This window comes from Argopecten irradians, chromosome 2 (assembly GCF_041381155.1).
Source record: "Argopecten irradians isolate NY chromosome 2, Ai_NY, whole genome shotgun sequence".
Lineage (NCBI taxonomy): Eukaryota > Metazoa > Mollusca > Bivalvia > Pectinida > Pectinidae > Argopecten > Argopecten irradians.
The window spans coordinates 44752405-44764820 of record NC_091135.1 but is presented as its reverse complement, the minus strand read 5'-3'; the positions used below and the strand labels follow the sequence as shown (position 1 = coordinate 44764820).

Here is a 12416-nt window from a genome sequence, read left to right as displayed (position 1 = left end):
AATGCTCACACTTGTACCTAAAATTATTTGAATATCTCGATGTGCCCAGAATACCTATCAACTAGACTACTTTGCCTTACATATGCTGCTACTAGAAGCACAGGTATTAGAGATAACATCAGTATTTTGTTTTTTATGTTCTTATTTGCAGCACTGGTGGCCATATATATGTGACATAACTACTTTATTGTATTCCGTTGTGAATGTCGTGTTGTTTTATCTCTTAGGTCTTACCCATCATCTTATATAACATCGACGAGGAGAGAATGATATTTCATTTTACATTTAAGTCATATTCTGTAATAATTATACAGTGAAGCAGTCACTTTTATCTTTTTTTATTACCCCGACCTTTCTAAAACTTAAATGATCTATAACAGTAGGTTCTTACGGGCTGGCAGTATAACTGCCAGAATATCTTTTCTTTTTAAAAATAAAAAAAAATAGAAATAAAAACACAAATAAAATAACACTTATTCATGTTGATTTAATAGTTAAGATAAATCCCATGGCCAGTCCGGAAACATCTCGCAAGTAAAAATTACAGGTGCTTTTCCTTGTGTTCCGACGGTCGGACGTATTTCTCCGATATCCCATAATTCCCTTATTGCCTCGTTCACGGTTATTCCATACATCAAAGGGGAGGATGATGTGATCTGGAATGTTCCAGAACATACTTTGTACTCTCCATTTACCAAACATTTTGGTTTACAAACATGACCACATGAGTCAAACGCACTCATATAAAATTTGGCTGCATTTTGCTTCGGGTTTTTTACTCCAACATACGCCATAACGGATGAGAGAGGACTTGCCTCATCCACCACAGCATAGTCTTTGTACCTGCCGGAATAGTCTATACCGTCAGTCTGGACGTAAACTTTGGACGCAGTGGAACCAGAGATGTGACATTTATGGGACGAAGCGGGAAGTATGTTTTGTTTTAAAGTCGATTTGTTGCTGTCTGTTGTATTGGACGGAGATTGATTGGAACTGATACTATCTGTAGATCCATCTATCACCCTTAATTGATCAGAAGGTTTCTCGTAAATTATTTTAACAGGTATATAAACCCAGAGATTTACATCACTAACACCGTTGAGGACAAAGGTATTCTGATACGGTCTGTTGATTTGTGGATCCCGACTCGTACTTTTGTCGATCGCAATTTGGTGCATAGTATCATTGATATTATTATAATTCCTTATACTGCGTTTCTTCCTTGTTGCTAGTGGAGCATTGGGAAGTGTATCGCCTCTTGTTCTTGGATCTCGACTAAACACTCTGAATCGCGACCCTATGGGAAGTGGCCCTACCTGTTGCACGAGAGTTTGTGTCCTAAGTTGACCGAAGGCAGACGATGCACCAGCAAGTGCGGCTGCAGCTCCGAGTGGTGCTAACATAGCCGGTGCTACTTCTGCTACAGAACGTGAACGACATCTTCCGACCGTTACATTACAAGTTAAGTAAGAACTTCCACCGCAGCCAGGACATGTAGGTGATGGTGCGTACACAGTGCGGGACTCGAAATAGTTGTTGTATCCTTGGATGTTTCGGAGGTTATTGAAAGGTATCATTTGGGCATTTGGAGCATGTAGAACATTGCCTTTGAGAGGGTAGTCAAACTGTGGATCTATTCCCGGGTATTCCATTCGTAGTCTGTTCCTAAACAAATACCAGATATAGTCAATAAACGCGTGGTGCATGAAAAAGACAGGTTCCTGAGAAGCAGTGGCGAGGGCAGACAACTGTCCGTCAACCCACACGTGCGGTCCATCATGCACACGTTCTATACTGAGCCTAGGTATGGGTTCTGTGACCTCGTAGTGACTTCCTTGTTGAAGTATTCCTTGTACCTGTTCCGCAGTAATCAGGGACCCATCATTTCCAATGTTCCGTACAAGGTTTATCCCTTGTGGAGTAATCCATCCAGCAAAGGGTCCATTGTCAACGACTCCAAAACCTTGCCCGAAAAATTGTGGTGACCAGAGAATTGAATCCGTCGGTTCTACCATGTCGAAGTCTAGTCGACTATCCCAGTACGGAATCGGTACACCTAGGGCTTCTTCAAGTCTGAAATCGCAGTTAGATACATTATTACCAGTGAATGTACCTTGGTAAAAACTGGCATATCATTGTTTTAGTGAGGTCATTAATAACATCATTATATTTTATCATAAAAAGCTAGTTGTAAATTATTGTATAGGTTATTATCAGATATAATAAAGATATAATAAGATAACAGACATAATTGTTAAAAAATTCTAAGAATTGATTTTTCGCGTCTATAATAATCGTTAACTACATTTACAGAAGACAAAACAATGCAGAAGGATATTAACGTACAGGAGAAGGTAAACTCGATGCCAGCCAAGAAAGTTCGGTCCTATATGAGCTGCCAGCAGAATTAAAGACGACATATGTATATCTGAAATGGCGTCGTACGGCACAAACTGCTCTCCATTCGGTAACATCTGAAAAACACGTCCTGATCTCGAAGGAAATTCAAGAAGTCATAACAATATTGAAGTGCATTCTGCGTTATGTATTTTGAAGTTATATTAGCTCTAGCTGCAATATAGTAGCGCAAAAGACTTTTAGACAGAAAATGGTATAATCTTTAGAGCTACACTTGGTGCCTATTACTGCTAATGGAGCAATGTAATGATCATACAAATCATTATTAACACGTTGCTATGCATTTTATAGTACTTGTTTTATATCGCTTACTATCAAGGCAATGAAACTAAACCGTATAAAAATCAAATTCACAGCGAGATAGTAGTTTTTTTTTTTACATATACACAATAAAGATCTTTTCGGAGAGAATTTTTACGGCAATTCTACAAATTGTGGACTCGACGTCTTGTGAGCTGCACGGGAGATAAAAAAGGATCGATATTTTGTTTTAGACAAAAATGATAAATAAATGTATGTATCCGCATAAATAATTGGAAACCTACCAAAACCAATCCGTACCCGGCCAAAAGGTATTGTAGGCAGGGTACGTATATATCGGATCATACCTGGACAACAGTTTCTGGAAAGAATATGTTTTAAGTTTTGATTGTTGTTTTAGTTTTGCAATATTGCATTTAAGAATTAACATTAAAGAAAGAAAACTGACCACAGGTCGTTTGAGGATATTAAGTCTTGCCGTGAATGTATTCCATTCTATCCTAGTCAATGTGCGGACCTCCTTCCGCTCTCTCACGTGCCGCTTTGATCGACTTCCGGTATTTATTCCTTGTATTACTCTCCGAACAAGTTCCTGGGCATACAGAATGGAAGTATTGGATATTTCCCTTTGGGGACGGAGAAGAACAGTCTGAGACAGGAAATCAGTGATGCAGAAACTATTGAGGCTCTGTGACGTCATTTCCGATATGCTGATATTTTGAGTCCTGTACCTATTTTATGAAATATGAATAAGCATAAAGCACTTTTGTGCGTGATGACTTGAAGAAACAGTAATATGAAGTGTCTGTTTAGCATATTCAGTGCGAGTTTCAAAGACTCACAGACATATCTCCCATATTTGGCAAATAAACAAACATCTTTCAAAAAATAATAATAATACCTGTAACATTCTCGGAGAATATCTGGCATCGGTAAAGGTTCCAGTAGACCATTGGCAACACCCGGATAATTGGCAAGGAATGATAACACCGGAAAGACAACTAAGAACACCTACAATATGTTGCAGAAATTAATAAAACTTTTAGAGGGACCAGCCTCTACCAAATCATACTGATAAATACTTATTAACATCAACTCGTTTCCTTTTTAATAATTATAATTTCCAACTTTACAAGCTTTCATGGTCTTAAAACAAATTATGTTAGAACATTATCAATAGGAAATGATGCCAACATAAACCATGCTGTCATGCAAAGATATATATATATATATAGATACTAATTTGATTTTATGATGCTAAAGCTAAGTGCTTACCTCTGCCTAATTTACTCGTATCTATCGAAGTAGGGACTTTTTATATTATATTCTTAAGTTCTTTAATTGGAATTATAACAAAACGCTAGCAAAATAAAAACGTATCAATTCAAATCATTTTGAAAATAAGAAAATATCACTTACCATTTCATGGGTTAAGTGGAAACAATTATGATATAATCTTTATGATTTTCACACATTTCTCCTCACACGTCAACACAATTCTCAATATGTCCAATTTAAGAATATAAAATCGTGTATCCTATGATTAATGATGCAACTCGTCGCCTCATTTCTTTCTCCTAAGTTGTGTAAGTCATGTATGTTTTAGAAATAAAACATGACTTGATACAAAGGATGCACCATTGAATTGACCTCACGATTCTGCTGATTAAACAAAACATAGGTCTGCAATGTAAGTAAAGAAAATTACATGTTCAATACAAGGCTATGCATGGTAACGTGTCTTTCCACGAAAGACAAAATACGACACAATGACTACATCTTCAAAAATTAGTCACTATTAATTGAAATAAGCAGGGCATGCTAAAACATAACGAAGTCGTGTGCGGTGTTTGAAGAGATGTTTGTTAAATCTGCAAATCAAAATTTCCACACGATTAAGGTACTGACGCGTTTAAATTAATAATAACTAATATCGTGCCAGGAATCAGGGTTTGGGGGAGGGACAGGCAGGGTTCAAGGAAAAAAAACATCGACCTGCAGTCTATATGAGCTGCCAATCCACAACGATCAAGGTAAATGCGGTATTAGGTTATTACAGGTTAGATACAATTTTGGTGTGACACTTATCATGTATACCTTTAAAGTATTCTTCGAAAAACATTTTACAGATTCAGTACTTATCAGCAAGCTAATAGTTTTGCTTGAAAGGATTCAATAAGTGATCTTGTGGCTATTGACAGATAGACCTAACGTAAATTGAATAAGAAACATAAATGCTTTAAATCTTTGATGCTATTTTTGGAGCCAAAATACTAACTTTATTATGTATTGCAATGTCCAAAGAGGTCATAGCCTTTCTTGGCTTAGCTAGATTTATAATGTTTATCTATCCGGAATTAGATTTAACATACTGTAAATCAACTTAAATTCGCGCGCCAGAGTTATTTTGAACAATTTACAAATCTCAAAAATCAGTCGCCGCGAAAAAGATTCAAGCCTAACGACAATAGAAACATGAATCTATTAGCGATATAAAATCAGCTTGAAAAGTATAAATGAAAAGGTAGGGTATCACTTTATTAAAGTAAATCTGTTTATAAAATGCTCACACTTGTACCTAAAATTATTTGAATATCTCGATGTGCCCAGAATACCTATCAACTAGACTACTTTGCCTTACATATGCTGCTACTAGAAGCACAGGTATTAGAGATAACATCAGTATTTTGTTTTTTATGTTCTTATTTGCAGCACTGGTGGCCATATATATGTGACATAACTACTTTATTGTATTCCGTTGTGAATGTCGTGTTGTTTTATCTCTTAGGTCTTACCCATCATCTTATATAACATCGACGAGGAGAGAATGATATTTCATTTTACATTTAAGTCATATTCTGTAATAATTATACAGTGAAGCAGTCACTTTTATCTTTTTTTATTACCCCGACCTTTCTAAAACTTAAATGATCTATAACAGTAGGTTCTTACGGGCTGGCAGTATAACTGCCAGAATATCTTTTCTTTTTAAAAATAAAAAAAAAATAGAAATAAAAACACAAATAAAATAACACTTATTCATGTTGATTTAATAGTTAAGATAAATCCCATGGCCAGTCCGGAAACATCTCGCAAGTAAAAATTACAGGTGCTTTTCCTTGTGTTCCGACGGTCGGACGTATTTCTCCGATATCCCATAATTCCCTTATTGCCTCGTTCACGGTTATTCCATACATCAAAGGGGAGGATGATGTGATCTGGAATGTTCCAGAACATACTTTGTACTCTCCATTTACCAAACATTTTGGTTTACAAACATGACCACATGAGTCAAACGCACTCATATAAAATTTGGCTGCATTTTGCTTCGGGTTTTTTACTCCAACATACGCCATAACGGATGAGAGAGGACTTGCCTCATCCACCACAGCATAGTCTTTGTACCTGCCGGAATAGTCTATACCGTCAGTCTGGACGTAAACTTTGGACGCAGTGGAACCAGAGATGTGACATTTATGGGACGAAGCGGGAAGTATGTTTTGTTTTAAAGTCGATTTGTTGCTGTCTGTTGTATTGGACGGAGATTGATTGGAACTGATACTATCTGTAGATCCATCTATCACCCTTAATTGATCAGAAGGTTTCTCGTAAATTATTTTAACAGGTATATAAACCCAGAGATTTACATCACTAACACCGTTGAGGACAAAGGTATTCTGATACGGTCTGTTGATTTGTGGATCCCGACTCGTACTTTTGTCGATCGCAATTTGGTGCATAGTATCATTGATATTATTATAATTCCTTATACTGCGTTTCTTCCTTGTTGCTAGTGGAGCATTGGGAAGTGTATCGCCTCTTGTTCTTGGATCTCGACTAAACACTCTGAATCGCGACCCTATGGGAAGTGGCCCTACCTGTTGCACGAGAGTTTGTGTCCTAAGTTGACCGAAGGCAGACGATGCACCAGCAAGTGCGGCTGCAGCTCCGAGTGGTGCTAACATAGCCGGTGCTACTTCTGCTACAGAACGTGAACGACATCTTCCGACCGTTACATTACAAGTTAAGTAAGAACTTCCACCGCAGCCAGGACATGTAGGTGATGGTGCGTACACAGTGCGGGACTCGAAATAGTTGTTGTATCCTTGGATGTTTCGGAGGTTATTGAAAGGTATCATTTGGGCATTTGGAGCATGTAGAACATTGCCTTTGAGAGGGTAGTCAAACTGTGGATCTATTCCCGGGTATTCCATTCGTAGTCTGTTCCTAAACAAATACCAGATATAGTCAATAAACGCGTGGTGCATGAAAAAGACAGGTTCCTGAGAAGCAGTGGCGAGGGCAGACAACTGTCCGTCAACCCACACGTGCGGTCCATCATGCACACGTTCTATACTGAGCCTAGGTATGGGTTCTGTGACCTCGTAGTGACTTCCTTGTTGAAGTATTCCTTGTACCTGTTCCGCAGTAATCAGGGACCCATCATTTCCAATGTTCCGTACAAGGTTTATCCCTTGTGGAGTAATCCATCCAGCAAAGGGTCCATTGTCAACGACTCCAAAACCTTGCCCGAAAAATTGTGGTGACCAGAGAATTGAATCCGTCGGTTCTACCATGTCGAAGTCTAGTCGACTATCCCAGTACGGAATCGGTACACCTAGGGCTTCTTCAAGTCTGAAATCGCAGTTAGATACATTATTACCAGTGAATGTGTACCTTGGTAAAAACTGGCATATCATTGTTTTAGTGAGGTCATTAATAACATCATTATATTTTATCATAAAAAGCTAGTTGTAAATTATTGTATAGGTTATTATCAGATATAATAAAGATATAATAAGATAACAGACATAATTGTTAAAAAATTCTAAGAATTGATTTTTCGCGTCTATAATAATCGTTAACTACATTTACAGAAGACAAAACAATGCAGAAGGATATTAACGTACAGGAGAAGGTAAACTCGATGCCAGCCAAGAAAGTTCGGTCCTATATGAGCTGCCAGCAGAATTAAAGACGACATATGTATATCTGAAATGGCGTCGTACGGCACAAACTGCTCTCCATTCGGTAACATCTGAAAAACACGTCCTGATCTCGAAGGAAATTCAAGAAGTCATAACAATATTGAAGTGCATTCTGCGTTATGTATTTTGAAGTTATATTAGCTCTAGCTGCAATATAGTAGCGCAAAAGACTTTTAGACAGAAAATGGTATAATCTTTAGAGCTACACTTGGTGCCTATTACTGCTAATGGAGCAATGTAATGATCATACAAATCATTATTAACACGTTGCTATGCATTTTATAGTACTTGTTTTATATCGCTTACTATCAAGGCAATGAAACTAAACCGTATAAAAATCAAATTCACAGCGAGATAGTAGTTTTTTTTTTACATATACACAATAAAGATCTTTTCGGAGAGAATTTTTACGGCAATTCTACAAATTGTGGACTCGACGTCTTGTGAGCTGCACGGGAGATAAAAAAGGATCGATATTTTGTTTTAGACAAAAATGATAAATAAATGTATGTATCCGCATAAATAATTGGAAACCTACCAAAACCAATCCGTACCCGGCCAAAAGGTATTGTAGGCAGGGTACGTATATATCGGATCATACCTGGACAACAGTTTCTGGAAAGAATATGTTTTAAGTTTTGATTGTTGTTTTAGTTTTGCAATATTGCATTTAAGAATTAACATTAAAGAAAGAAAACTGACCACAGGTCGTTTGAGGATATTAAGTCTTGCCGTGAATGTATTCCATTCTATCCTAGTCAATGTGCGGACCTCCTTCCGCTCTCTCACGTGCCGCTTTGATCGACTTCCGGTATTTATTCCTTGTATTACTCTCCGAACAAGTTCCTGGGCATACAGAATGGAAGTATTGGATATTTCCCTTTGGGGACGGAGAAGAACAGTCTGAGACAGGAAATCAGTGATGCAGAAACTATTGAGGCTCTGTGACGTCATTTCCGATATGCTGATATTTTGAGTCCTGTACCTATTTTATGAAATATGAATAAGCATAAAGCACTTTTGTGCGTGATGACTTGAAGAAACAGTAATATGAAGTGTCTGTTTAGCATATTCAGTGCGAGTTTCAAAGACTCACAGACATATCTCCCATATTTGGCAAATAAACAAACACATCTTTCAAAAAATAATAATAATACCTGTAACATTCTCGGAGAATATCTGGCATCGGTAAAGGTTCCAGTAGACCATTGGCAACACCCGGATAATTGGCAAGGAATGATAACACCGGAAAGACAACTAAGAACACCTACAATATGTTGCAGAAATTAATAAAACTTTTAGAGGGACCAGCCTCTACCAAATCATACTGATAAATACTTATTAACATCAACTCGTTTCCTTTTTAATAATTATAATTTCCAACTTTACAAGCTTTAATGGTCTTAAAACAAATTATGTTAGAACATTATCAATAGGAAATGATGCCAACATAAACCATGCTGTCATGCAAAGATATATATATATATATAGATACTAATTTGATTTTATGATGCTAAAGCTAAGTGCTTACCTCTGCCTAATTTACTCGTATCTATCGAAGTAGGGACTTTTTATATTATATTCTTAAGTTCTTTAATTGGAATTATAACAAAACGCTAGCAAAATAAAAACGTATCAATTCAAATCATTTTGAAAATAAGAAAATATCACTTACCATTTCATGGGTTAAGTGGAAACAATTATGATATAATCTTTATGATTTTCACACATTTCTCCTCACACGTCAACACAATTCTCAATATGTCCAATTTAAGAATATAAAATCGTGTATCCTATGATTAATGATGCAACTCGTCGCCTCATTTCTTTCTCCTAAGTTGTGTAAGTCATGTATGTTTTAGAAATAAAACATGACTTGATACAAAGGATGCACCATTGAATTGACCTCACGATTCTGCTGATTAAACAAAACATAGGTCTGCAATGTAAGTAAAGAAAATTACATGTTCAATACAAGGCTATGCATGGTAACGTGTCTTTCCACGAAAGACAAAATACGACACAATGACTACATCTTCAAAAATTAGTCACTATTAATTGAAATAAGCAGGGCATGCTAAAACATAACGAAGTCGTGTGCGGTGTTTGAAGAGATGTTTGTTAAATCTGCAAATCAAAATTTCCACACGATTAAGGTACTGACGCGTTTAAATTAATAATAACTAATATCGTGCCAGGAATCAGGGTTTGGGGGAGGGACAGGCAGGGTTCAAGGAAAAAAAACATCGACCTGCAGTCTATATGAGCTGCCAATCCACAACGATCAAGGTAAATGCGGTATTAGGTTATTACAGGTTAGATACAATTTTGGTGTGACACTTATTATGTATACCTTTAAAGTATTCTTCGAAAAACATTTTACAGATTCAGTACTTATCAGCAAGCTAATAGTTTTGCTTGAAAGGATTCAATAAGTGATCTTGTGGCTATTGACAGATAGACCTAACGTAAATTGAATAAGAAACATAAATGCTTTAAATCTTTGATGCTATTTTTGGAGCCAAAATACTAACTTTATTATGTATTGCAATGTCCAAAGAGGTCAGCCTTTCTTGGCTTAGCTAGATTTATAATGTTTATCTATCCGGAATTAGATTTAACATACTGTAAATCAACTTAAATTCGCGCCAGAGTTATTTTGAACAATTTACAAATCTCAAAAATCAGTCGCCGCGAAAAAGATTCAAGCCTAACGACAATAGAAACATGAATCTATTAGCGATATAAAATCAGCTTGAAAAGTATAAATGAAAAGGTAGGGATACGCAGAATAAAGTCACCACAGATATAAAATTGCAATTCCTTTTCAGTATTTAAGTACAGTAAAATTAAAAAAAAAAGTATCGTTTGTTTGTGTCAAAACACCGTTTTGGCAGATATCGTCACTGAAGGTGTTGTGCAGTTGCATTAGTATGAATATGTTTCGCTCTTGTTTTTATTAATAAGATTTTTTATGAGATTCATCAGAAATTCGTAGCAAACCTTTTACTGTACACTGTATTCGTTGTATGTCGACGTTACATATACAGAGCGGTTTTTGATTCCTACAATTCTTTGCACAATTGTTCTTGTCGATAAAATTCTTAATATGACGATGGTGTTTATAATTCGCGGATTAGTGAAAAAGCGAATGTAATGAAAATAAGCACCCGCAAAATTCTACCGTTGTACAGTATATAACATGTTCTATAATATACACGAACGTTATAATGATTTCACGACGTATGTTTTTTTTTACAACATTATGATAATAATTGTTCTGATAAATAACACTGTGGTCATTGTTCTAATAAATGACATCACATGTTATTGTCAAAGTTTGAAAGTGTAGTAAAATGCATAAAACAGCTGTCAAATAAAACCGAAATATTCAAAAAATGCATCTTGATTCACATGACACTTTTCGATGTATATTTACATTTCCTGTATAACGACATTTATAAATATTAATAAACGACATCCTGAATTAGACGGTAATTTTTTTTTATCTTTTAGCATAGCAATTTATCACCGATGTTTTTGCTTATGATTTTACTAGATAAATTTGGAGAACAGATTTGTTAGATTGCGTAAGGAAACGTGACTAATCCTACAACCTATACAAAACAATTTTGACGACTTTAAACTTAACCGATTTCAACGTGTGTTTAGATTTCCTGTAGAACTGCGTGACTCTAAATCCCGAAACAAAACAATCTGATTGAAATACATATCCTTATTTTCACTTTGTTGTATAGGGTGTGCATTTTTACTGGATGGGATATGTTGCTTGATGTCTTCGGCGGCATGATTCAGTGATACAGTGATATTAAAACGTACAAGAATTCCACTATACAAGAAGACGACAGCACGAATATACCGCAGTCTCCCAAAACACGTCCACCCACTCGATACACCAACACATCGCAAATATGGGAGGCCGTCCTTTCATGGACCTTTCTGTAATTAGGATGCTAATTTAATAATAAAAAAAACAGCAAACAAATCCGACGGGAAAATAAAATCGCAGTAGAAAGTCACGAAAACAGTGTATTAAATATGTAGAGCGAGATAACTGTGGAATACACAAATAGTTGTATATACGGTGCAACGAATATAGATTATTTCAAGATAAATTATATCTGTTTCATGTAAAGACATATTTCAGGATGTCAAATCATTTTTTCATTGTTTCAAATATTGTTGCTGTAATAATTTAGCTTTCCTGTATTAACACTGACGGTGGTAAGGTATGTGTTAATATTCGAGTTGTCTGCGTTTTATTCTTTTAAAATATGAAAATCTCTAATTGAAAATGCTGATGACTAAAACGTGGTCTGTGTATATAACCATGATGGCTATTTTACAGAAATTAATTGCTATCCTGCTTGCTGCAAGATTTTTTTAGAACAAGAGCTGAATAAATGTCAGGTAACTGACGTAAATGCATTCCTGTTTATTTCATTGTGTGCTGTGTTCATATCGTAAGGTAATACCTGCACAGGTTCCATGTTGTCTCCTGTTTTATGTCTTTTATTTAAGCTGGGCATTTGATGCATTGAAGGGAGTAATACTGAGACTATACGATAAAGGTAGGTCTTTTCTATGTTTGAATTAGTCATTAAGATCTATTTTATGTATTGAAATTGATTTTATATTTTGTCTTATCTACTCACCTGTTCCCACAAAGATACAGTAAGGTAAGGAGAAGACCATGTTTATAAATGTATGGGATGTACAGTTATACTG

The 12416-nt window shown here is 36.0% G+C and overlaps 3 protein-coding genes across 3 annotated transcripts in view; 1 reads left to right on the top strand and 2 right to left on the bottom strand.

The window, feature by feature from the left end:
* Window positions 1-494: 494 nt before the first annotated feature.
* Window positions 495-3882, bottom strand: LOC138316660 (tyrosinase-like protein 1). The gene is made up of 5 exons (XM_069258331.1): window positions 3874-3882; window positions 3581-3690; window positions 3128-3410; window positions 2347-2474; window positions 495-2073 (listed from the first exon to the last, which is right to left on the bottom strand). Exons 1-5 carry the CDS (start codon window positions 3880-3882, stop codon window positions 495-497), a joined length of 2109 nt encoding a protein of 702 aa, XP_069114432.1.
* A 1853-nt stretch (window positions 3883-5735) lies between these two features.
* LOC138316659 (tyrosinase-like protein 1) lies at window positions 5736-12178 on the bottom strand. The gene is made up of 5 exons (XM_069258330.1): window positions 12164-12178; window positions 8825-8934; window positions 8370-8652; window positions 7590-7717; window positions 5736-7314 (listed from the first exon to the last, which is right to left on the bottom strand). Exons 1-5 carry the CDS (start codon window positions 12176-12178, stop codon window positions 5736-5738), a joined length of 2115 nt encoding a protein of 704 aa, XP_069114431.1.
* The window catches only part of LOC138315642 (uncharacterized), a 37451-nt gene continuing 37171 nt past the window's right edge, over window positions 12137-12416 (top strand). Inside the window, exon 1 of the mRNA XM_069256816.1 lies at window positions 12137-12259. The gene's annotated coding sequence lies outside the window, so the exon portion shown is untranslated. The remainder of the gene's footprint in view (window positions 12260-12416) is intronic.